Source organism: Heterodontus francisci, chromosome 7, assembly GCF_036365525.1.
Source record: "Heterodontus francisci isolate sHetFra1 chromosome 7, sHetFra1.hap1, whole genome shotgun sequence".
NCBI classification, from domain to species: Eukaryota; Metazoa; Chordata; class Chondrichthyes; order Heterodontiformes; family Heterodontidae; genus Heterodontus; species Heterodontus francisci.
In genome coordinates this window covers 23593839-23620677 of record NC_090377.1, presented here as the reverse complement: position 1 = coordinate 23620677, position 26839 = coordinate 23593839, and the positions used below count along the sequence as shown (strand labels likewise).

The following is a 26839-nucleotide window of genomic DNA, read 5'->3' as shown; positions in this document are numbered from 1 at the left end:
GTTCGCAATAAGACAGATGATGAGTGGCACAAATAGAGGTAAATGGTTTAGATCTAATTGCCATTACAGAGAAGGTTTAGCAGTGAGACAGGATCTTGGTCTAGAAGATTAGGAAGTAGAATCACTGTGGGTGATGATTAGGAATAAAAAGGGTTAGAAAACACAGGTGGGAGTAGCTTATAGTCCCCTTAGCAGTAGTTATACCATTGGACAGAGCATTAAACAAGAAATAATTGAAGCTTGCAACAAATGCAATTTGTGGGGGACTTTCATCTTCATATAAACTGGACAAATCAAATTGGAAGATGAATCTGTAGAATGCTTCCACGACAATTTCTTGGAACAATATGCTATGGAACCAACTAGGGATAGATCTATGCTAGATCTAGTATTGCACAATGAGACAGGTTTAAATAATCATCTCTTGGGGAAAAGATCCTCTGGGGAAAAAGTGATCATAATGAAACTGAATTCCATATTAAGTTTGAAAGCAACATACCCCAGTCCCAAACACAAATCTTGTACTTAAACAAAGCCAATTACATAGGTATGAGAGGAGAGCTGGCTCATGTTGATTGAGTAAGTAGACTAAAAGGTATGAAGGTAAATGAGCAGGGGGAAACATTTAAAGAAACAATTCGAAATGATCAACAAAAATACATTCCACTAAAAAAAACAAAAATTCAGCAAGAAAGATCCATCTGTGGCTTACTAGGGAAGTACTAGATTAAAAGAGGCTTATAATACTGCAAAGAATAGTAGTAATTCTGGGGATTGGGAGTGGTTTAGAAACCAAAACAAAAGCCACCAAAAGTTGATAAAAATGGAAAAAAGAGTAAACTAACCAGGAAAATAAAAAGAGATTGTAAGAGTTTTTCCAAGTATATGAAAAGGAGAGCAGCTAAAATAAACGTTGGTCCCTTAGACGCAGAGACAGGAGAAACTATCATGGGGAATGAGCAAATGGCAGAGATGTTGAACAAATATTGTGTGCCTGTCTTCACAATAGAAGACACAAATTACTTACCAGAAATAGAGGGCTAATAAGAGTGAGGAATTTAAGGTAATTAATATCAGCAGAGAAAAAGTATTGGAGAAACTTAAGAGTCTAAAAGCCAACAAATCCCCAGGACCTGATGGCCTACATCCTAAGGTTCTAAATGAGATAGCTACAGAGATAGTGGATGCACTGGTTATGATTTTCCAAAATTCCCCAGGTTCTAGAACAGTCCCAGCAGATTGAAAGCTGGCAAATGTAACACCACTTTTCAAGAAAGGAGGGAGAGAGAAAACAGGGAACTACTGGCCAATTAGCCTGACATCAGTCATTGTGGAATCTATTATTAAGGAAGTCTAAACAAGCAGTTAGAAAATCAGCGTACAATCAAGCAAAGCCAACATTGTTTTAACAAAAGGGAAATTGTGTTTGACAAATTCATTCGACGTTTGAGGATGTAACTAGTAGGGTAGATAAAAGGGAACCAGTAGATGTAGTGTACTTGGATTTCCAAAAGGCATTTGACAAGGCGCCACACAAAAGGCTAATACACAAAATAATGATGCATAGAGTGGAGCGCATAGTGTGGGGGTAACACATTACCATGGATAGAGGATTGGTTAATGGCCAGGAAGCAGTGAGCAGGGATAAACGGGGTATTTCCAAGTTGTCAGGCTGTAACTAGTGGAGTGCCTTCAGGATCAGTGCTGTGGCCTCAGCTGTTTACAATCTATATTAATGACTTAGTCGAAGAGACCCAGAGTAATGTATCTAAGTCTGCTGGTGATACAAAGCTAGGTGGGAATGTAAGCTGTGAGGAGGATATAAAGAGGCTCCAAAGAGATATAGACAAGTTAAGTGAATGGGAAATTAGGTGGTAGATGGAGGTGAGGTTATTCACTTTGGTAGCAAGAACAGAAAAACAGAATACTTTTTAAAAGGCGTGAAACTTCTAAATGTTGATGTTCAGAGGGACTTGGGTGCACTCGTACAAGGAATGCAGAAAGTCAACATGCAGGTACAGCAGCAATTATGAAGGCAAATGGCATGATGGGGTTTGGAGTACAGGATTAAGGAAGCCTTCACACCTGGAGTAGTGTGCGCAGTTTTGGTCTCCATATTTAAGGAAGAATATACTTGCATTGGAGGCGGTACAGTGAAGGTTCACTAGATTGGTTCCTGGGATGAGAGGTTTGACCTATGATGATCTCATTGAAACATACAAGATTCTGAAGGGGCTTTCACAGGACAGACATTGAGAGGTTGTTTCACATGGCTGGGGAATCTAAAACACGGGGTACAGTCTCAGGATAAGGGACTAATCATTTAGGGTTGAGATGAAGAAAAACTTGTTCACTCAAAAGGTTGTGAATCCTTGGAATTCTGTGACCCTGAGAGTTGTGGATGCTCCATCATTCAGTTTATTTAAGGTTGAGATAGACAACATTTTGGTCTCTCAGGGAATCAAGGAGCAGGCGTGAAAGTGGAGTTGAAGCAGATCAACCATGATCATATTGAATTGCAAAGCAGGCTTGAGGGGCTGTATGGTCTCCTCCTGCTCCTATTTCTTATGTTCTTAGGCAAAGATTGGTGTGCACCAAAAAAGTGAAAGATTTTGCTACTTAAATTACACAGTTGCACTCCTTCTTGAAAAGTTCATTATCTTCTCTGAAGTCTGTTATTTCCTCGGAAAAGAAACATTGCACCCTTCATAATAGTATAACAAGCTGTGAGCTTCAATAATCAAACTTTAACCAAACAGCACACGGTTTTGTCTTTATTCAGCCAAGTTTGAGATTTATTCTGAATGGCGAGATGAAAGCAACTTATTTTACAGTCTAGAAACAGTATTTTATGCTGTAGCCCCAGACAATCTGCTTAATGACGTACACTGTGCAGTGGGCTGCATTATTCTAACTGGACATGTCTGTATTTCTTTCCAGTAGGAATATGTTGACATGCTGCAGTACGCAATCATGAACAAAATACAACAGATACACTGAAATTATCTTTTAGCAAAATGTGTCTGCAGCGTCGCTAGGGTCCAAAAAAAAATCAAGTTGGCTAGAAATGGGTCACCGGCTAATTCTAATCAAAGCTAATCTTTATATTTAAGATAAAGCAAAATAATAGACCATCTCAAGTCTGCTTTGCACAAATTGCAATTTAAATACTCAACAGCAGCAACTGTGGCTTCCAGAAACATCTCACGTTTCAGTCCAGCTACAATTCAAATGACGATATATTAAACACATTTAATAATTTGACACAGGACAGAAGTCTGTCTGTAAGAATCGGCAGAACTCTGAATTTGATCACTGCTATTACTTTCGGGAGTAAAGTATGATACTATGAGCTTTGATTTCATTTTGTGTCTATCTTCTGTGGTGCTTGGACATAAGAAATACTGACTGCTGGAGGACACATGACCAACAGAACCCACATGGCAGGATTAATAACTGTTGCAAGTTTCATAAGGGATCAAATTAGATTTGATTATAGAAAATTCTATCCATACATTAAAAAAATTTAAAATGGAATTAATGTCAGCAGGCCTCGACAGATGAGAAAAGGTAATTTAAAAACCAGAATGCGTCAAGAGAACAATTTTTTTGGGAAAAAGTGATTTTGCTGCGAACTTCCTACCCAACCACAACATCAGGCTCCAAACCCAAACAACCTGAAAACTCCCACACACAAGACAGTTAAATCTCCAGCGTGTGTTAAATAACAGTATGGGAAACTTACGGAGATGACTCCAGAATAATACTGTTTGCTTGTGTGGAGGAAGGAGATTTGTGGTTAGTGAAGACTTCATTTGACGAAACATGTACTATGTGGTCAACCAAGTGTCCTACAGATGAAGGTCTCAGACGGCTTCCTTCCTGAGTGAATGTTGAGTTCCGACTTAATTCCAAGAATTTATTTGGCAGTTTCAGTTGCAAAGACAAAAGGAGAACAAACACAAATTAGGAAATACAATCACCAAATTAACTACAACACTTATTTTACCAGTTCTCAACTATGGCAGTCCTGTAAACGCCACACAATCTGCTGCCAAAAAAAATCCAAATAGCATCATATTCACAATAACAACTTTAAGCATAAAGAATTTGAAATTATCGAGTGTCCTTTACATCAAGTGCCAAAGCACTTCAATTAACTATTACCAATTAATTACTTTTGAAGTATAGTCACTATTATAAGCAAATGCAGAGCTGTTTTTCTGCAGTAAGCACAAGCCACTACAGATTGAATTTATATTCTTGCACTACTATAGCAATGACATTACAAATTTAATGCTTCAGTCAGAATGTCATCTCTCACACACAAAATATAGTTATGTTGGCCTTCAAATTTAGCTATTGATTCCTGCTACCAGCGAAAAAAAATGCCTTTGACAGATAGCACCAGAGGAAAAAATAACAAGCTCAACTTTCATTTTTCATTACATTCCTGCACTAATAAATGGATCAGTGCCATTATAATCATCTGATGCTAGTCTGCTTTAGCTCCCCTCTTGCCAATTTTCTGAACACACCCACTCAATAGTCTTCAAAGTTGTATGTCTCATCCCTTGTTCGATTCCAATCATTTTGGAACTGAACTAAGTGCAACAATCCAGCATAATTTCCCATCAATGGATAGAATTAGCCAACATGAAGTTAGATATTTATAATATTTTTGTAGAATCAAGATCTACTCTCATATACATAATAGTGGAAATGGTTCATTTCATGTGTCCCATCCATGATTTGCTGACTTGTTTGTGCTCACTATCCATGCCTTGTTTGGAATGTGCGACTACACTGGATATCAAGGGCACAATGTCAAAACCAATCCATTGAAAGAGTGCAAGAACTACTATGAATTGTATTGAAGTTGCAATGTGACAGTGGGGCTCCACTCTAATAACTACTGGACATTTGGTAATTATGCCCCTTCATAGCTCACAGTGCAATGTGATAGATAAGACTTAAAATTTGTGCACAAACTTTAAAAGATAACATGCTGTCCATAGACCAGAAAGAAAAGCCTGCCAAACTACATATTTTGTAATGTGCAATACATATACACGTGCACACACACAAACACAGCCTTCCTGTCATTATCCTGACATCTGTCCATTGTCTGAATGCCAGTGAAATGGGAAAAGAAAAGGCAGAATCAGGTGGTGGTCTTCGTGTTACCTTTTCGTTAATCATTCCAGCACAGAATTTTTTTTTGAGTAAATCGGGTAGGATGGCAAGTCAAAGCCAAAATGTACACATCTCACCAGCTACTTCCCATGGCTTGATCATAAACCTTGAGAGAGTATACTGTCTTTTCTAAACCACTTAGCTGGGAAATAGTTAACAACTGGCAGAAAGGAGAAAATTTTGGCAAAAGTTACTCTTCTATACATAACTCCACATAGACAAAAAAAACCTTCCGAAGTACACTTTTTTGACCAGGGGTTTGCATACTGTCAATTCTGTTCAAAGACCTGTTGCAAAAAGTCCTCTGAACTTCAAGCAACTTAGGCTCCATACAGCAGCTAACATAGTGTAATGCCATCTTTCTGTCTGTATTTTCATTTTGAACGTATAAGCTAAGGGATCCATTCCTAACTGCATAGTGCACCTAATTCATCTGCAGCAATTAACTGCTTTCCATGCAGCAGCATAGGATTAATAGATGTTCTAAGGAACCTTTATGTCACATCAGCCCATGATTGGCATTCTTCCATTTGCGAAAGATGATGCAGCAAACAATTCATTTAGGTCGGGTGTCTTCTCTTGTTGCACTTTTGCTGATGGCTGTGACGGCCAATCCTTGAGAGTCAGGTTCTGCCATAAGTGCTGCATGCGAAGCCGCCAAGCGACGCACTGCCACCTCCAGGCGCTTACCGATTGTCTCTCGAGACAAGGAGGCCAAAGAAGAAGAAGAAGAAGAAGGAGGAACCTTTATGTCACATCAGCCCATGATTGGCATTCTTCCATCTACGAAAGATGATGCAGCAAACAATCAATTTAGGTCGGGTGTCTTCTCTTGTTGCACTTTTGCTGATGGCTGTGACGGCCAATCCTTAAGAGTCAGGTTCTGCCATAAGTGCTGCATGTGAAGCCGCCAAGCGACACACTGAGTTATTGTTTTGGACGGTGTGCAGACAGCAAAGATGGAAACTATTGAGCTTCTTTTCCTGGCAGCTGTAAGTTGCCCAAGTTTCACAGCCATATAGCAAGGTGCTGAGAAAACACTCCCTTCTTGCATTATGACGACAATAGCATTATCAGACACACATATATAAAAATACAAAAGTAGTATATAATACACACACTATACTTTGAGGAGCTTTATTATTGGAGCACAGAAATTATTTTGCTGTCTACTACACTGTCTCCATTCCAAGCCAACATCTTTCCTACATTTGAAAAAACACATGCACCATCATGACAAAAATGAAGTATTTCAATCAAGGTTTTAGCTCAAGCATCCGTTCGTTTGACTATCAATACTTGCAGCTTCAAAGAAAACCCCAGCTTCATTCACAGAAATCATGCTCCAGTTTATGTTGATACAATATGATAATGACTGGTTGGTTTGCTTTTGGAAATTTGCTTTAGAGAGGAGTCAAATCACAATTAAAATATAGCATGCTGTTTGATTTGTTCAGATGTGTGTTTGATTGGCAACCTTTTGAATTAAACATCCATTTAAACAACTAGCTCCGGATACTGTTTGTGGGGTATTAATTGAGAAAAAATAATTCTTATTGCTTTTGCACTGGAGTTGCAAACTATTATTTTCTACTATACAAGGAGCTGTCAAAGTTCAAGTATATTGGCTCAGATTTTGTGGTCAGCAGTGAGCTAATGGTGCTAGCCCTTCATTACATGTATATTTGCCCGGAGACTTATTTTTTATGGGCTTTTACACTGGAATTTGTAGTGATTATTACACAGTATATACAGCACAAAAAGGCCATCCAGCTCAACCAGTTCATGCTGGCGTTTATGCTCCACTTGATTAGAAATACACTTCAGCGTGGAGTCCTCTATAGGTGATCCAGAACCTGTGTGAACAGGGCAAGCTACCGTGTATCTCCTAATCAGACTGAAGAATCCTTACTGAGGCACGCAGTCTGAACCAGGAAGTATGACATAGTTTATTCAATGACAAATCAGGTATAGAAAGCAAAATGAAGAGTGAAAGAAAGATGGGATTATGAGAGAGAAAGAAAAATTTAAATGTACTGCACCTTCATGACCTTCTATCTGTTTCAATGATGAGTCTCTTGGCGAAATTTTGGTATAACAAAGCTTTCGGAGGAGCAGAGCAACTCTGACAGCAACTTCCAGATTTCCATGTTTAACTGCACATGTGCAAGCATTGTAAGTTGCTGTCCAATTAGCTCTTTAAAACGGTGAGACTTAATAACATCACCACCATTTTTAACCACAAAATCAGGTTCATTATGTTTCTGCTCTTATTTACTAAATCATTTACCATTTAATAAACTTTCACAAAAGCAGAAATGAGACAGTAAAGAGGGCCAAACCAATCAAAATAATTCAGAATGAACAAGCTAGGTCACTACCTTAAAATGATAAGACAAATAGAGTCAAACAGAATTGATTAAACTAAAACAAGCAAGAAAGGGCATGTCTGAATGATGAGAAGGCATGCAGCTACAACTCACGTAGAATTTACGAAAAACTGCTCCCAAATTTGGCTATGAGGTGTAGGGCTACATCTGGAAAAAAAGAGACTGATTGGATATCAGCAATATTTCCATTAACCAGACAACAATGCTGGTTTCCACTAGATCAGTTAATAGCAAGCACAAAAGCAAAACATTGCAGATGCTCAAAATCTGAAATGAAAAGAAAATGCTGGAAATAATCAGCAGGTCAGGCAGCATCTGTGGAGAAAGAAACGGTTAATGTTTCAAGTCAATACCTTAGGTTGGAACTGGAAAAGGTTAGAGATGCAACAGAATTTAAGCAAGTGCATCGGCAGGGAAGGGGTGATGAGGAAGAACAAAAGGGTAGGTCAGTGAAAGAATGGAAGGCAAGAGAGATTAAAATGGCACAGAGAATGGTGGTGGAAGGCAAAGAGTGTTTATTGGACAAGAAACAAAAAGATGGGTCTAGAGGAGGTCTAAATGGAAACAGCAGAATCACCAATAGCTGCCATCCGAAAAAATGGAGGCAGAGGTTATGATTGTAAATTGTTGAACTCAGTATTGAGTCCAGAATTCTGTAAATTGCTTAATCGAAAGATGAAACGGTGTTCCTTGCTCTTATGTTGACCTTAATTGTCCTAGGCTTCCTACACTGTTCCAGAGAGGCGAGAGTGGGAGTAGGGCAGAGACTGAAAATGGCAAGCAACTGGAAACTTAAGAGTCACGCTTGCGGATTGAACGGAGGTGGTCCGCAAAGTAGTCAACTTGCGTTTGGTGTCCTCAATGTAGAGGAGACCACGATGAATAAGGTATATTAAATTCCAAGTAAATTGCTGTTTCAGGAGTGTTTGTGGTCATTGACGGTGGAAAGGGAAGATGTAAAACGAGACTGTTCTCTCTGCACATCATGGTTCACTCCTCAATCACCCGCAACATCCTCTACCCTACCCATGCCACCGTCCCATGCAAGCACAGGAGATGCAATGTGTGCCCTTTTACCTCCTCCCTTCCCACGGCCCAGGTTTCAACCTGAAACATCAACCGTTTCTCCCTTCATACATGCTGCCTGACCTGCTGTGTATTTCCAGCATTTATTGTTTTTATTTCAGTTAATACCAAAGTTGTCTTATGTAGGAGTTCAGAGAGACCGGCCTCCCATTAACAAAGCTATGCCTCAGTGGATATGGGTCCACAGCATCATGACCCAGTTCAAAACACAGTAATCTAAATGTCAATCTCACGCAAGGAACAATTATGAACTATAAAAATGAATTAACCTCCAAGAATGGACACACCTTTGCGACAAAATGGATTAAGAGGTCAGGTGACCTCTCCTGTACTGTGAATATATATAGTGAATGCTGGAGACTGAACCCAATGTTATGTCTGGGCCAGCCTTGCAGAAAGCCGTAGAAATGCTAATGGCCCCACTCAATGTTAATGGCTATCTTTGCAACCAACTGGACTAACAATGATCTTTGCAGACATGGAGGGCTGCACTTTACCCCACCCCAGCGGGTCGGATGGTGGCGTGGGGGCGGTGTAAAATTGAGAGGGAGGCTCTGGAAGGCCTATCTGCTCCAGACCAAGTTTACGGTGTTGGGCGGGGGGCAGTAGGAAATGGCCCGCCCGCCCAAGGCCAATCAAGGCCCTTAAGTGGCCACTTCAGGGCCCTTGCCCGCTGCCACAGGTATTTACCCGTGGCAAGCGGGCGTGCTGGGGACATGAAAGACCACCCAGCGAAAGTTGCTGGCATTTCCTCGCCCTTGGGGGGGGGGGGGGGGGGGGCACGGCAGTCAGGCACAGGGGGCCGATTGAGGGCCACCCCTGCCTCACAACCCACCCCCGGGACCCAAGACGCACCCTCCTCCCAAACAACCACTCCAGCCTCACCAGGGAAGGACCGATCCTCCTGGTGAGGCAACCCCTACTTACCTTCCCCTTCTGGATCCATGGAGTCGGCTGGGCTACAGTCCCAGCAGTGGCCACTGCTCGCAGTGGCACTGCTGGGACTGAGAGCTGCCGGCCCATCAGCTTGGGTGGAAGTCCCGCCTCGGGACAATTAAAGCCCGGGGACTGGTAAAATGCAGGACGGATCCCCAGGCTAGGGAGAAGCGGCTTCGCCACCAACTTTCACGTCGGTGGCGAATTACCGTCCGCCTAAGGTAAAATCCAGCCCAGAGTCTACAGACTCAAACTCAGGATAATAGATGTGACCAAACATCACCTCATCAAGATGAGCAACATTCAAACGCCGTTGTAATGGCCACACATTCAGAGACATTGTATGAAAACATCAGGGGAGAGCAACTTTGGACACCTGACAGAAACCAAGTCTGATAAGTTTTTTTAAAAAAAGAGAATTTTCTGTGCAGAAAGCCAGAGCAGAGGCAGAAAGTCATCAGCCTGGAGGCTGAGAGAGATCTATTCCAGCCAAGATGTCCCTGTTAAATACCATCTTCAGAAACTAGAGGCAGAGACGACAACGTGACCTTTGAAAACTTTCCATCTGAGAGACTGAAGCAGGATTTTCGTCTTCGGACTGTAACTGAGATTTAACCAAAGAAGCCCACAGCCAAGCATCAGTCTACCTGAAACTCTCCAATGTTTGACTCCAATGAACCAGGAAAAAAGGAAGAACAGGTCTGCATCGCTTAAATTTTTCTCCCAGAAAAATTAAACTCTTTTTAAAGACACCAGACCTAAAAATGCATGCTATCTTTTAATCTATCTTCAGATGTGTGCGGGTGAAGTTGCGAATTTTCAGGTTTTGTTTAATAAATATTTATCTTTCTTTAAACCTATGATAAAATCTGTCATTTGTCTGTTTATTGACCATTAGAAACACTCAAGGACTAAACACAATTCTAATAAAAACACAGCCTGCGGTCAGTTGAGAGGCAAAACAGGAGACCCATCGCAACATTTTCCACCTGTTCGTAACATAAAGCACTGCCAAAGCTACACAATATGTATTTCATGAGCCTGATGCAATTACCACTGGACCCAACACCCACCCAAAAGCAATTTTTATTTCTGCAGAACACAGGAGGTGAGGGCAGAGGAAAGAGAGGAAATGAAAACCAATTAACGATTTAACTAATGTTCTGCCACCTCGAGGCACTGGCTCTTTTTGGCTCCATGGGTGCCAGCATCCCCCCAGCACCTTATCCAAGTGCTTATGTGTGCAAGCCTATGAAGTACAGATTTATGCCAGAGTTATGCTGCCTTTCCTATAGATGTAGACTGGAAATTATTTTGGAGCTATACACTGGCTCTCTCCATGAGAAGTGACAGGAGACACTTCAACATGGGCAGGCACATACAAATTAGATGCAAAATGTTAGATCTGTCATATGATCTATTTGCTGTCTTCTATACCCAAGTAATACTGGTATTAGGAATACCCATCAATTGCACAAGTTAAGGTCGCATTTAAAATGAGGGTGGTGGCAAGCACGAGTGAGAGAGGGGGAGAGCACCAGAGAGGAGTAGAGTGAAGGGGGAAGTGTGAGTGAGCGCGTGTGTGAGAGTGTGCGTGTGAGAGAGAGAGAGACCAAGAACGCGAGACTATTTAATGCTACTTATTTCCCTGACAACAGGAATATTTTATGTCATCAACAGGCATTATTGATATTTCAGCAGTCTGCCCGTCCAAATTATGATCGTATCAGCTTACACAGTAGAGATGCATGTTACTATGAAAGTGGCGAGTTAAGTAATTAACTACTTCATAAAAAGTAATATAAGCTAACCTGCATAAACATAACACTATCTGGTATATACTGCCACACTCTATTTACATACTACAAAGTTACTTTCAAATACTGTTCTGTACATTTAAGGTTTTATTTTGCTGTTGGTAAAAGTGCCCTATTTATAGTGCTCGTGGTTTGATAACTTGAGCAACAGCCAAAAAAATTGGCTGTCACAATTTATTTATTGAAAACAACTGCTGGAGTAGGCAGGTGACAGGAAAGTCACTGCAATATTTGTACCAAAAGAGAATCAATGAGGGATTAAAAGTAGTACGGCTTTTACAGCCAGCATTCAGTTCTGATGAAAGGTCATCAACCAGAAACACGAGCTCTGTCTCTCTCCACAGATTCCGTCTGACCTGCTGAGTGTTTCCGGTATTTTCTATTTTTGTTTCAGATTTCCAACATCCGCAGTATTTTGCTTTTGTTAGGATCCATATATTGCCGACTTCACTTTCATCATTGGCAGGCTTTATGGTAGTGAAAAACTAATTTGAATCTTCCAGAAATGTACCAATTTAGGCTTTCCAAAAAGTCACATGAACAGTTAATCTTACTGGCAAACAGGAACCAAATGAAGCAGGTCATTCATTTGTCTGTTGTTTGCTACTATAAACCTCATATTGGGGCATTTATTGTTTCCCATCTTCATGCCATAACCTTTTAGCTATTTTCATAATATTTGACCACAAGGCCATACACATGAGCTGTTTCGACTGGCCTCTTCACATTAGTTATTGAACCAGCTTGGCTGTTAGAATGCACAAGAGAATGCCACAAATCCATGCCACAAGTGCTTGCTCTGTGATTTCCCTCTCACTCCTGTATCTCTATTAATGACTCTGGCTGAGATCATCGAATTCTCTTTTGAATATCTGGTGAGGGATAATTTACAGCCAGGCAATCAATGGTCGGATAAGTCATGTTACAATACATTTGTCAAATCTGTCCTATAAACACTGGCAGTTAAATATTTACTTTAAGATGCTGCTCGAGAATTGATGCTAATCAAAGACTTGAACTGAAAATGAAATCAACGAAAGGCATTCATGCGACATTATCCACGTTCTACACAGCTAGATAATGCCAATATTTTCATGCATCTGCCCAAATTGAAAACTAGGATTTACTGAATATTAAAATTACCCAACTAAGGACAATCAATATATGCTGTGGTATTATACATAATGATTTGTAATAGATATTTTCACTTTCACCAGGAATAAAGCCAAGTGGCTGATGTTTTCATCTGAAAGGATTAATATTTTCAATATGAATTGGCAAAGTGCTGCAGTGACTAGTCTCATAAATGCAACAAGAAAACTTTAATTTTACATTATTTACTATGAAAAGTTTGGGCTTAGATGAGATTACATGTTTACACCGTACACTCCCACAAAGGTCAACAATCTCTTTTTAAACTATGTTCCTATGAAGCTCTTTAGTTGGGGAGAGACAGAATGCACAGGATGCAAACAAAGGCAGACAATAAAGGAAACAGAAAATATTAGCAAAATAAATGGTGCTATTAAAATCTCTCCCCTTAATTCTGTCCCTTAAATAAAACGTTTTCATTTATTACTCACTGATTTGGAGTTCCAGGTGGAGAACGTGAAGGCAGACTTTGTGTTTCAAGTCGGTCATCTGACAGTGAATTCCTGCTTACCGATTCCCAGTCTATCCCGCTCATCATCTTTCTTGTCAATGGTTTACTGGGTGATCTGAATCATTCAAAGAAGAAAAATAAATGTTTAACAGCTTTTTAAAATTAGGTTTCAAGTGGGGCAAACACTATGTTGACACAACAAATGTATAACCTGTATGCAAGACATGCCTAAAGCTACACAGTAAAGTAAATGTACATTGTTTAAATACTATTCCTCTAATCATCTTTATCAGCATCGAAAGCAGCTTAAAATAGCAATATACAATGAGCAATTTCCTCATCATCATTTAACAGTAACACAATTACAACATGATTAACCAATGATTTGAGTAATCAGAATTTAGTTGATGACGGTGTGTTATTAAATACATGATCCTTATCTTAACTAGCTGCACACTAAGCCAATATTAAGTACCATTTTTGATGTAAAATGAACAGCTTAAAACTAGAACACTAACTGTTCGTAAAACAAAGCAGTAACACACATACATCACATTACCATAGCCTCACTGTTCACATTTTCTTCCCAATGACTTGTTCCTTTTCAAACATTAAGGCAGTGTTGCAAGCAGATAATCTGAAAATTTATGCCTTTATACTAGTTTTCCTACAGTATAGTAAATGGAAAATCATGTGCTGATTAATGCACACCTCCATCTGCCTACTCATTTTCATTGAACTAGATTTGTATATCTAGGCTGTACTTTAAAAAGTTACCTACAATACATGCATATTAAATATATTTAATCTAACTCCTTTTAAATAATAATACTTCCATCAGAGACAAAGGCACACTGTAGTTTTGTTATGTATTTTCTAACATCTGAAGGAAAAATATCTAAGTTTTAACTCTGGGTCCCACCCACTCTCAAACTGGTTTGACGGATTTCCTGTGCACTTTGGAAATTTTGCAGAAAACTTAACCACATTGTATTAGTGAGCTGTTCTAAGCTGTGGTGTTTTTGACCACCATGATTGTGTCTGCACTGCCATTTCGACTGTCACATGGAAAATATGCCAAAGTTACTGAACTCTGTGGTGAAAAATGCTGTATAAAATTCCTTTCCTCTCCATGCCTCTTTTTTTTTGTTTTTACCACTCCCCTTCCCAGATGTTATTTCCAATTATTGTTTTATGCTCCAATATATATGTAAACATTATAAGTAACTGTTCCTGAAACTTCCACAATCGCTTTTAATCTTGGAACCTGCATCATAAATCATTAGTTCACCCGGTCTAGTTTTGGTGATACAGTGATCTGTAACAAAAGCATCTTTAACGTAGGAAAACATCCCAAGGCATTTTACAGCAGCATAGTCAAACAAAATTGACACATTGCCAAAGGAGGAGCTATTAGGAGGGGTAAGTAAAAAACTTAATTTAAGAGGTAGGGTTTAAGGAGAGTCTTAAACAGAGACACAGTGAGGAGGCAGAGAGTCTTAGGAAGGGAATTCCAGACCTTAGAGCCTAGGCAGCTGAAAGGTGAATATTTACATCCAAGTACTTATGCCAGAAGTAGTTTTCTTTAAAAGGGCACTTTGTACAGAAAGTTAATGAAGCCACACTTAAAGATAGTTCATTCATTTCTTTTGAAACGGTTTCAACACTGTAAACAGCAAAACATATTAACTAAGCCACTAAACTAAAACAGATGCATTGAGCTAACTGAATTAGTGTTTGATATTACATTAAAAACAAACACAATCAAATGCTTTATTCCATTACTTTATGTTTAATAAGAAAATATTCTTACCTCAGTTATTTACATTTGTTCACATATAGTTGACAATGATCAAAATATATCAATACTGAATTTATAATGTAATTTAAAGGACAAGTATGGAATTATGCAGGTCATCATGATTCCCTTACTGTGACAAGATGTAAAAGCTGTCAACTTAGGCTTTTGCAGAAACAAACTTTGCAGAAATAACAAAACTAACTAGAAGTGGAACTGAAAGGATGATTTTTCATGATTGCAATTTCCTATTCAACAAATGAGAATATCCTTCATATATCAAATAGGGCAATTCATTTTTATGGATTATAAATATACACCCTTCATTAAATTTATGACTACATAACTATCCTCTTATTGTATACCAGCATTAAGTGTCAGCTTGGCTTAGAGGTAGCTCCCTCATGAATCAGGTGGTCATGGCCTAATGCCTCACTGCAAGACCTGAGCACATAACCGAGGCTGGCATTTAAATGCAACACTGAGGGAGTGGTGCATTGTCAGAAGTGCCATTTTTCAGAAGAGATATTAATCTGAAGTTCACTTTTCTTGTTTAGGCGGTGGTGTGCCCAAATATCCTGGCCAACATTCATCCCCCACCAGAGGAGATGAATTGGTTATTTATCTAATTACTGCACATAAATTGTCCATTATGTTTGCTCACATAACTGATTACATTTCAAAAGTAATTCAATAGTTGGGAAGTGCTTTGGGTCACCCTGAGGATTTGAAGGCAGTTACATAAACTCCTCTTCTTGTTATTATATAAATGCAATGGTGGAATACTCACCCAAACCCAAGCTGTTCCAGTATCGTCCAACATTTTAACATCGGGAAACTCCCCAAAATCCTTCAAAAATATCTCAGAACATGATTGGACTTCAGACTTAAAAACGGAACTAATCCAAAACAGAGAAGTGCTTCCAGCACTGCAGACAGACAAACACACCACTTCCTGCCCACGCCTTCAGACCTCTTATGGATGTGAGGCCACAATAGCCATGAGTGATCTGGCAATCCCCTCAGGCCTAATTTTGGCTTACTACCAAGTCTGTAAATGACCATCAGGATAAAAGTTATCAGTACTTTTGTTGAGTGATGCAAATTAAGAGAGAGAGAGTGAGTGGGGAACAGTCACACTGACTCTTGGGAAGGGCTGGGAGATGGTTGGGGGAGAAGGGAAGGAAACAGCACTGTTTACGTCTTTCCAGTCCCTAAACTGTACATGTACCACTACTGTTTTATAATCTTCAGCCAAATTCCAGTAAATATTTCCTTTTGTAGCATGTGTCTTAACTTTAACACGCTGCTTGTCACTTATCAAATACTTTGTAAAAATCCATTAACACTAGTCCTGTCCCATATGTTGGCCACTAGACACATTGCACCTTTGATTGGTAAATGAAAAATTAACATTGAACATTGTGGTGAATGGGATCTCAATACTCATTTGCACTCTGTATACATGACTACTTCAATTTTTTTTGAAAAAATGTGGAGATGAAAAGCAGAGTGTGCAAGTGTTTTCCATTTGAGTGTTGTATGTTGCTTTACTTCGATTACTGATTATTGGTTATCTGCTAAAACAGCGGGTAACGGGTGCAAAACATCAGACTTCAACACCATGGAAACACCGCAACAGTGTATGGAGAGGGGAATCATCATTATGGCCGGCTCGACTGATCAGAAAAACCACTCCAGGCCAGCAAAAGAAAGCAAGTTCAACCAATACTGAGCAGCTCCAACAGATGACATGCCAAAAGACAAGCAGCACTAACTTGCGTTCTGGATGGATAGCAGAGGAGTCTCTGATGTGTCTCTTTGTGCGGGTCACTGCTATCAGCAGTCATTCTGATGAAGCCAAAGAACCCCTCACAACAGCTGGACAAAAACCTAGAAGCTACACTAAGATGAGCTGTGACTGATAAATGCATGCTGGAATTCCAAGATTTGGTGAGAGAAGCACTGCAAACTTTGAAGTCTCATTGAATTTCTAGACTCATCCAAAGAGGCCCAGCTTTTGCTGCACCCTTTTACCTCTTGTAGGAATATGTCTAATTTGTACCTTCATCAGGTCAAAGGTTTCCCATTGCTTATCTGGCATTATCAACCCAAATCGTTAAGTGGAATTTTACCAGCCCTGTGGCGATGGGCTTGGGGTCGGTGGGGTGGGGTGGGTGGGGGAGGACACGAAGTGGAACCCCAATGTCTTTCCACTGCCGTACAAATTTCTGAGAGGTAGAGGTGCTGCGGGATCGGGAATGCTCAGGATGGCGACGGGCAAGCAATTAAGGCTGTTGAGCAGCCAATCGAGCGATTTTGAAGTGCCTTTTACATTTTCCAATAGGCACACAGGTTTCACAGAGCATCAACAGCTCACCTGATCAAAGGAGGTGAGAGCTCAGTGGCAGGTGAGTGTTGGCTGGAAGTGGCAGATATTGAGTACAGCTGTGCTGTCAAGCAGGCAGGCTGAGGTTCAGATAAGCAAAGGTTTATACATTTTAGAGGTATTACAGGATGTAAGCCCATATTGGAGGACAGTTATTGAATGGGTGAATCACAGGTCCACTGCAGCGAGTACAGATATCACTAGGGGATTGGAAGGCATTGAGCCGTGACAGGTACAAATTTCAATGGGTGCTGTGCACTGAGTTTGATTTCTCCAGTGAGGAGGAGAGTAGGAGAGAGAAACCAATTCAGCCCTATGGAGCAAGGCTGCAGCAGCCAGAGGAGCACCGATATCACAAGGGTGCAATGGACGTGGAGGAGGAGGAGGGAGCACAGGCGCAATAAGACAGGCTAATGTTTGCAGAATGTGCTACTCAGCTGAAAGGGTTTACAGATAAAGGTTTAACTTCATGGAGACGTTGCAATACCAGTGCCTCAAAAGACAGCGTCAGATGAGGCAGGTGATAGCGGACCTATGCGGAATGCTGGAGGAGGAATTGAGGCTACTGGGATGTGATACTTAACCTTTATGCCTCAGGCTCCTTCCAAGGATCGTTTGGAGACATGTGTGGGATCTCAGTCAGCAGCCCAATGCTGCATCAAGCAGATGACATGTCTCAGAGGGCAAGGGAATACATCAGGTCAGGTTGAGAGGGTGATAGGATTTGGGGACATCGCTGGATTCCCTCAGGTGCATCAAGGCTCATGTAGATCAACCAGGTGCCTTCGTGAATAGAAAGGGGTTCCTCTTGCAGTATGTGTAAATAGGCTGCGTCCACTGCAAAACAGGTGTGTGCACGGTTCCTGGGAAGCTGCCATGACTCGTACATCCTAAGACAGTCCCAGGTGCCTCAGCTCTTCAGGCCATCCAAACACCTGCGTGGATGGATGCTGGCTGGCCAGGGGTATGCACTAAAGACATGACTGCTTACAACTATTTGGAACCCCAGTGCAGAGCCAGAGGACACCTACAACTGTTATTATGACACTATAAGGGTGACTATCGAACAGGCCATTGATGTTCTGAAAATGAGGTCCAGATGCCTGGATAAATCTCGGGGAGCCTTACAATATACCTCTTGAACAGTCTCTCATATCGTGGTGGTATATTGCATTCAGCACAACCTGACCCTCCAGAGTGGAGTTGCATTGGCAATGGCTGATCCCATTGAGCGTGCTGCCTCTTCAGAGGAGCAGGATGAATTGGAGGAGCTTTGAGGTCAGGCAGCCAATGGAAATGCACCCATAGGTCTGATGTCATGCATTCCAGGGAGACATGTAACTCACTGTTAAGCACACGCATCTCTTGAGATACTGTTAAACGACCTTGAAAACAATTCAGTATACTCCCCAAGGTAGCCTTGGTGGCATTTCCATTGCCATAAACACCACTACCAACTCATTGGCCCTGTCATTACATCATTCCAAGAGTTATATTCACCACTGCCCTCGTTCTGGACATACTTTTAAATACCCTCCATCTCAAGTGCTCAATATCTGTTAACAGTCCACTAGTGCAGAAATGAACAGGCAAACTGTTAAAATATGCATTAGAAGATCTTTAAACTTGCAAAGATCCAACGCTTTGGCCATTCAGCTAAAAACAAAATCACCCAGTGAGACCGCGCTCCCCCACCCCCCGAGTACTACTCTGGATTTACACGAACGCTTCCAGATGCTCCAAATGTTGTGCTCTCCTGGCAGCTGCAGTTGGTGTGGAGGCAAGCAGCTGCCTTTTCTGCTCCAGTGCATGAGATGGCTGCAGTAAACAGCCTCTGAGTGTCTGAGCCCAAGAGGGGCCTGGCACATTCAGGGTCACCTGCATCTGTGCAGGGGCTGCCTGTCAGCATTCATGTCACCATCCAAGTGGCTGAGGATCTGCCATAAATGCAAGCAGTACCTTGAGAAGAGCCCCCACAAGGCTTCAGGCAGACGCTCGACGATTTCAAGGCCTACCTACCCTTCCTTACCTGAAGCTGGCAATGGGTTAATGTATCTTGTGCGATACCTACCCATCGCACAACACAGTTCATGGATGAAGCCGTGCTGTGGAGGTCGTTGTACATCTTCTGCATCCACTCAGTGGTGTGCTGCAGCATGTGGCTCTTAGTGAGGGTCGCCCCTCTCTCAAATGGAGGAGACAGAATCACAGGATTGTTACAGCGCAGGAGGCCGCCATTCGGCCCATCATGTCTGCACTGGCTCTTAAAGAGCAACTCCCTCAGTTCCATTCCCCTGCCTTCTCCCTGTAACCCTGCACATTCTTCCATTTCATATAACTGTCTAATTCCCTTTTGAATGTTTCAATTGAACCTGCCTCCACCACGTTCTCATGCAGTGCATTCCAGACCTTAACCACTCGCTGCGTGAACAAGTTTTTCCTCGTGTCACTTTTGCTTCTCTTACCAAATACTTTAAATCTGTGCCCTCTCGTTCGCAATCCTTTCATGAGTGGGAACAGTTTCTCTCTATCTACTCTGTCCAGATCCCTCATGATTTTGAATACCTCTGATCAAATCACCTCTCACCCTTCTCTTCTCCAAGGAAAACAGTCCTATTCACCAATCTATCTTCTTAACTGAAATTCCTCATCCCTGGAACCATTCTCGTGAATCTTTTCTGTACTTTCTCCAATGCCCTCACATTCTTCCTCAAGTGCGGTGTTCAGAAGTGGACGTAATACTCCAGCTGATGCCGAACTAGTGCCTTATATACTAGTGCGTTCAACTCACACGACAGAGACATGATGCCACTCATGGAATGAATAGATTCCATGTATGTGCAAGGCAGTCTCCTCAAATGGCATATTCTCCTCTGAAGTCTTACGTGGTCCCCGAACAGTCGTCAGTCCCACACCTGCTACTGGACCTCGGACAAGAGTGATGTTAATGACTTGGGGTTTCAACCAACTCCTGCTGCCTGTGTTGATCTGGAGCTTCCTGTGTTCAAGGTCCAAGAGGCACCATAACTAGTACTCATCAGAAGGTCTGATGCGCGCATTCATTGTGTTACTCACTCCCTATGGGCTCCACAATTGCCTCACCCTCAGCGATAGGCTGCCCTGTTGCACCCCATCCTATCTCTATTGGCATCAACACTCCCTGTTACTCGCCGCTCACTAGCATTGTGAGTGCGCTTCTCCTGCAACCACGTCCATAGAGTCACTCCTGTCTCACAGCCCAGCTGTGCTCGTCAGTCCGTGCACCTTACACGTTCAGCAGTGGGCCACTGGGAGGCCATTCAATCTTGTTAATGCAGTAATCGTCTCTGGTTGACCATGGGCCTCCGGTGCAAGGTAACTCTGCGTCTCAATAAGAACATAAGAAATAGTTGTAGGAGTAGGCCATTTAGCTCCTTGAGCCTGCTCCACCATTTAAAAAGATCATGGCTGATTTGATTGTGGCCTTAACTCCACTTCCCTGCCTGTCCCCAAAGAACAAAGAACAGTACAGCACAGCACAGTAACAGGCCATTCGGCCCTCCAAGCCTGCGCCGATCTTGATGCCTGCCTAAACTAACACCTTCTGCACTTCCGGGGCCCATATCCCTCTATTCCCTTCCTATTCATGTATTTGTCAAGATGTCTCTTAAACATCGCTATTGTATCTGCTTCCACCACCTCCCCTGGCAGCAAGTTCCAGGCACTCGCCATCCTCTGTGTAAAAAACTTGCCTCGCACATCCCCTCTAAACTTTGCCCCTCGCACCTTAAACCTATGTCCCCTAGTAACTGACTCTTCCACCTTCTGACTATCCACTCTGTCCATGCTGCTCATAACTTTGTAAACCTCTATCATGTCGCCCTTCCACCTCCATCGTTCCAGTGAAAACAATCCGAGCTTTTCCAACCTCTCCTCACAGCTAATGCCCTCCAGACCAGGCAACATCCTGGTAAACCTCCTCTGTACCCTCTCCAAAGCCTCCACGTCCTTCTGGTAGTGTGGCAACCAGAATTGCACGCAATATTCTAAGTGTGGCCTAACTAAGGTTCTGTACAGCATAAACTCTTGACTTCCTTGTAGATCAAAAATCTGTCTAACTCAGCCTTGAATATATTCAATGACCCAGCCTCCACTTCTCTCTGGGAAAGAGAAGAGAATTCCAAAGATTAACGCCCTTCTGAGCGAAGAAATTCCTCCTCATCTCCGTCTTAAAAGGGAGACCCTTTATTTTAAAACTCTGCCCCCAGTTCTAGATTCTCCCACAAGGCGAAACATCCTCTCAGCATCTACCCTGTCAAGCCCCCTCAGCATCTTATATGTTGCAATAAGATCACCTCCTTCTTCTAAACTCCAATGAGTATAGGCCCAACCTGCTCAACCGTTCCTCATAAGATAACCCCTTCATCTTAGGAATCAACCTAGTAAATCTTCTCTGAACTGCTTCCAATGCAAGTATATCTCTCCCTAAGTAAGGAAACCAAAACTATATGCAGTACCCTAGGTGCGGTCTCACCAATGCCCTGTACAGTTGTAGCAAGATTTCCCTACTTTTATACTCCATCCCCGTGCAATAAATGCCAACATTCCATTTGCCTTCTTACTTACTTGTTGTACCTGCATGCTAACTTTGTGTGACTCATGTACAAGAGCACCCAGATCCTTCTGCACCACAGCATTCTGCAGTGTCTCTCTATGTAAATAATATTCTGCTTTTCTATTCTTTGTCAAAGTGGATAATCTCACATTTCTCCACATTATACTCCATGTGCCAAATTCCTGCCCACTCTTTAACCTATCTATACCTCTTTGCAGACACTGTGTCCTCCTCACAATTTGCTTTCCCACCTATCTTTGTATCACCTGCAAATTTGGTTGTAATACACTCGGTCCCTTCATCCAAGTCAAAATATAGATTGTAAATAGTTGAGGCCCCAGCACTGATCCCTGTGGCACTCCACTAGTTACAGTTTGCCAACCTGAAAATGCCCCATTTAACCCGATTCTCTGTTTCCTGTTAGCCATTCCTCTATCCATGTTAATATATTACCAACACCATGAGTTCTTATCTTGTATAGTAACCTTTTATGTGGCACCTTATTGAATGCCTTTTGGAAATCCGAAAACACTACATCAACTGGCTCCCCTTTATCCATGCTGCTTGCTACATCCTCAAAAGAACGCTAATAAATTTGTCAAATGCAAGGGAGGTGGTGGTGGAGGGTGTGGTCACAGGTGTCCCGCTTGCCCTTCCTTTTATTTGACAACAGGGTTTATTCTTTTTGAACAGTGGTTGTGCTTAACACCTCAGTGTGTGTTTTATATTTTACCTTTGTGATCATGAAAAAAATAATCGGACGGGTTTTCTTGAGTTTCAACAAGAAAGAGGTGACTTTATTATCCTTAATAATCTAAACCCGATCTAAAAAAAAATACGCCACACATTCACGGACACATACACGAGAATCACACACATACAAATAGATTACAGAGTGAAAAGTGGATTTTGTGATTGGATTAGAGTCCAAAATAAATGGAAATTAAATGCAAAGTCTCTGAGGATGGATGATTCAGTGGTCTTCCGGCTGAAGTTGTATTCTTGAAGTCTTTGCCTGGTCAAAGTGCACTTTGTGGCTGGACTGCTTGGCTCAGGGCTTTCTTGGAGGCAGACTTGTAGGTAGCTCTCTTCCCCTGGTCTCTGTCTGTCGCAATCTGTAGGCTTGGAGGGTCCACAGTCGCAGATGGTTCGCAAAATTATGGTGTTGTCTGGAGAGAGAGAAGCGCGAGAGAGAAGCGCGAGCGAGAGAAGAGAGAAGCGCGAGCGAGAGAAGAGAGAAGCGCGAGCGAAAGAGAGAAGCGCGAGCGAGAGAGGCACACCGCCTTTCTGCTGCTGCATAGTCTGACTTACTGTCTTGATTCCTTGTTCAAGGAAACTCCCAGCTTTCACAGAGATGGACAGATGGTCACATGACAGCATCAGTGTATTCTCTGGAACTTTGAGATTAAAGGTTTGGAATTGGCTCCCCAGGCCCCAGGATGCACTTGGAGGGGTTTGCTCTTACAAAGTTAAGGTATTAGGATTGCCTTGAATGTGGTGCTAATGAAGAAATCTTAGGTAAATTCAATCACATAGAGCAAGCCATTGTTCTGGGTCCATGCTCCTCAGACCTCTGCCTCCAATCAGGCCTTGGAATGTGAAAAGGTGTTTCAGATACAAATTGTGGTGCCATCTTGGCTGCCAGTTAACTGCAGGATTTTTTCCACTCCATGTTTAAGTTTTCAACTGATGAATTAATATTCCTTATTTGGCATATCGTTTTTCTTGACAACCGCTAACAGAATCAATTCAGCTTTTATATCATTTTCTGTATCATTCTTGTGTTCTAGCATTGCTTTTTATCTCATTCTATTGCTTCTGAAAATTTTGTAGCCAGGAATTTTTAGCTCCACTGAAAAAGCTTCTTGCAAAGGAACCACGGGCCAATTTGTCTCCACTAACAAAAAAATCCACAATAAAAGCAGGAATGCCAACTGATTAGATTGTCATTTTAACACATGAAATAAGCAAATCCACACAAAACATTTCACAATCAGACATCAGTACTGTATTAGCCCAATTATGCAGTGATAATTACATATTGCTTTCATGCAGATCTCATAACACCAATATTTAATAAACACGGTTAATTTTTTAAAAACCTCCTTCCATTACAAAGAATTATATAAACAAATCATACCTGGCAAATACCCTGTCTTTGTTTGCTTTCTCTTTTCCATATTGCACAGACTGGACCTCTGTCCTCCCACTGCAAACAAAAAGCAAATTCAGATTTTTTTAAAAACTCACTTTACTAGTTTTAATTTTCCAAGTTTTAGTGATTTGTATTCATACGAGAATATGTATGATGCACTTATCAATTTTACAATGCCAACTTCTCAACAGTCTGCATTCATGCTGACAAAGTTAAGGAATGTACTTAGTACTAAATGGTGAAACCCTGACTACACTATAAGCTTCTCAAAGGATCTGCCTGCTCCACAAAGCTGTAGATATTTTGATCTAACATTTGAGTTGCATTGTATAATGCAGTAAAACTATGTGGCCAAACTTTATGGGAGACTGGGTTGTAAACTGATCCAATATTGAAATGTTTAAACACCAGTTTGGGTCCAATAAGACATAAAAGTTAGTTTCCTACCATATGGAGCAACACACAGAATTAATTGATTTTGATTTAGAAAACAAACTTGGCTCAGCATTTTCAAAACGTTAACAGCTTATGTATTATTTTAGTCAGCCACAGGCCCTCCGCATTTTTCATTGTGTGAATTTGAAAATATTTTCTTTTGTTGCTTTGGGAAATTATGTTGATATTAAACATGAAAAATATTAACTTTACACTATAGTGCAACAAAGCTATTGCTGCTGCTATACATTTTACATATCAGTAGAACTTCCAAGTTTCATGATTCTTTTTTCTCCATCAATGTGCCTGTAACACTAAATATTGTATCTGGTCACCTCTTCATAGGTTTATGTGGGAAGCTTTTAACATTTTTTAAATTTGGAATTCAGCACATGGTAAATGTTAAAATTTGATCATCCAATTCAACACAAATTGAAAACTTTAGACAAGGATATCTTAGTTCATTATAATTTGGGAAGCAAAGGTAACCAGCCATTGACAACTACAACTCTTTGTATAGGACTTTTGATTGTGACATATGATATATAAAATCTTGAGATGGTCAGATACTAAAAGTGTGCTGTGTAGTTTGTTGGTTTGGGTTTGATAAAGACACAACAGGAGTAATTGCTTACTGATGAAACACAAGATTGCATTTCCATAGCACAGTCATGCTGCTTTATATAGTAGGGAATTCTGAACTCCTCGATAGACTTACTGACGTTATTGGGCATAACTTTAGTTGCAAGCACAACGAACAAAGTCAAAAATTATTACTGAAGGCAGAAGAGAACTTATTTTGAAGTTGCTGTGTGTGACTGGTCAGGTTTATGATAAGGGAATAGCCATTTTTATGCAGCACAGAAAGGGGCCGAAAAAATTAGGATACTAACCTACTACAATAAATCTGAGCTGCCCAAATAAAATTGAAACCATCGACCAGTATAAACGAATATTTGCCTCAGCAATTATCACCAGGCAGACCATAACCTGACAAGAGGCTATAATTTTTTCAATAAGGTTTATTGTACAATAAAAACAGGATCAAAAATTGTTATTCCAAATAAAAGCTTATTGCTGAAAGTGGTAAGTCACCTGCTCCAGATGGAATGCATCCTAGGTTGCTGAAAGAAGCAAAGGTAGAAATAGCAGAGGCATCGGTTACAATATTTCAAATCTCATTGCTACAGGAGTAGTGCTGGAGGACTAGAGGGCTGCGAATGTTATACCACTATTCAAGAAAGGGGAAAGAGACAAACCAGGAAACTGCAGACCAATCAGCCTACTGTTGGGAGTGGGAAGTTACTGGAAAACATTATCAGGGACAAAATAAACTTTCATTTGGAAAGTCATGGGTACACCAGAATGGATTTGTTAAAGGCAAATCATACCTGAATTGACTGAATTATTTGCTGAGGGAACAGAGAAGGTTGATCAATGTAGTGCAGTTGATGTATATACGGCCTTTCCATAAGGCATTTGACAAAAAGTCACACAAGAAACTTATCAAGTAGATAGAAGTCCATGGTATTAAGGGGAAAGTAGCAGTATGGAAACAAAATTGCCTCAGTGACAGAAAGCAAAAGGTGTTGGTGGATAGATGTTTTCAGATTGTGAGGTGGTTTGCAGTGGTGTTCCTCAAGGGTCAGTTTTGACTTCATTACTCTTCGCAATTTTTATAAACAACCTAGACTTGAGTGCAGGGAGCAGCATTATAAAGTTTGCAGATGATACAAAAATTGGCAAAGTAGTAGAACATGATGGGTTCAAGATGATTTGGACAGGATGGTGAAATGGACAGAAACTTAGCAGTTGGAGTTCAATGCAGAGAAGTGTGAAATGATCCACTTTGGGATGACAAATATGGCAAGACAGTATACCATAAATGACAAGATTTTGAAAAGTGTAGATGAGCAGAGGGAGATTAATGCCCAAATACACAAATCCTTAAAGGGGGCATGGCAAGTAAATAAGGTGGTTCAAAACATTGGTTATTTGGTTCATGAATATAAGAATATAAAAGCAGAGAGATCATGCTGGAATTTTATAAATTACCAATAAGGCCTCAGCTGGAGTACTGTGAACAAGTCTGGGCACTACACATCAGGACAGATGTGAAGGCATTATTAGAAAGGGTACAGGGGAGGTTTACCAGCAACGAGGTATTTCAGTTATGAGGAGAGGTTGGGAAAATTTTAGCACGATCTCTCTGCTTTTATATTCAATTCCTTTATGAACCCAAGTAACCCATTTTTTAAACCACCTTTAAGAATTTGTGTATATGGACATCAATATCCCTTGCTCCTAATTCGTATGCTAATAAAGGTTTTTGACATCATGAGGTTTTGATAGAGTAAATAGGGAAAATATTCCCTCTGAAAAGTGGGTCAGTGGCTGGAGGTCATGGATTCAAAATCATTGGGAAAAGATCTAGAGGGGA

At 41.0% G+C, this 26839-nt stretch overlaps 1 protein-coding gene across 5 annotated transcripts in view; it reads right to left on the bottom strand.

The window, feature by feature from the left end:
• The window catches only part of ptpn4a (protein tyrosine phosphatase non-receptor type 4a), a 305345-nt gene that overhangs the window by 60879 nt on the left and 217627 nt on the right, over positions 1-26839 (bottom strand). For 4 of the 5 annotated variants that reach the window (XM_068034879.1, XM_068034877.1, XM_068034880.1 and 1 more), the window contains 4 exons: positions 23950-24018; positions 13009-13143; positions 7680-7733; positions 3746-3904 (listed from right to left, as the gene is read on the bottom strand). In XM_068034879.1, coding sequence (XP_067890980.1) covers positions 3746-3904; positions 7680-7733; positions 13009-13143; positions 23950-24018 — 417 coding nt within the window. The remainder of the gene's footprint in view (positions 1-3745; positions 3905-7679; positions 7734-13008; positions 13144-23949; positions 24019-26839) is intronic. The other variant, XM_068034878.1, reaches the window with a different exon arrangement.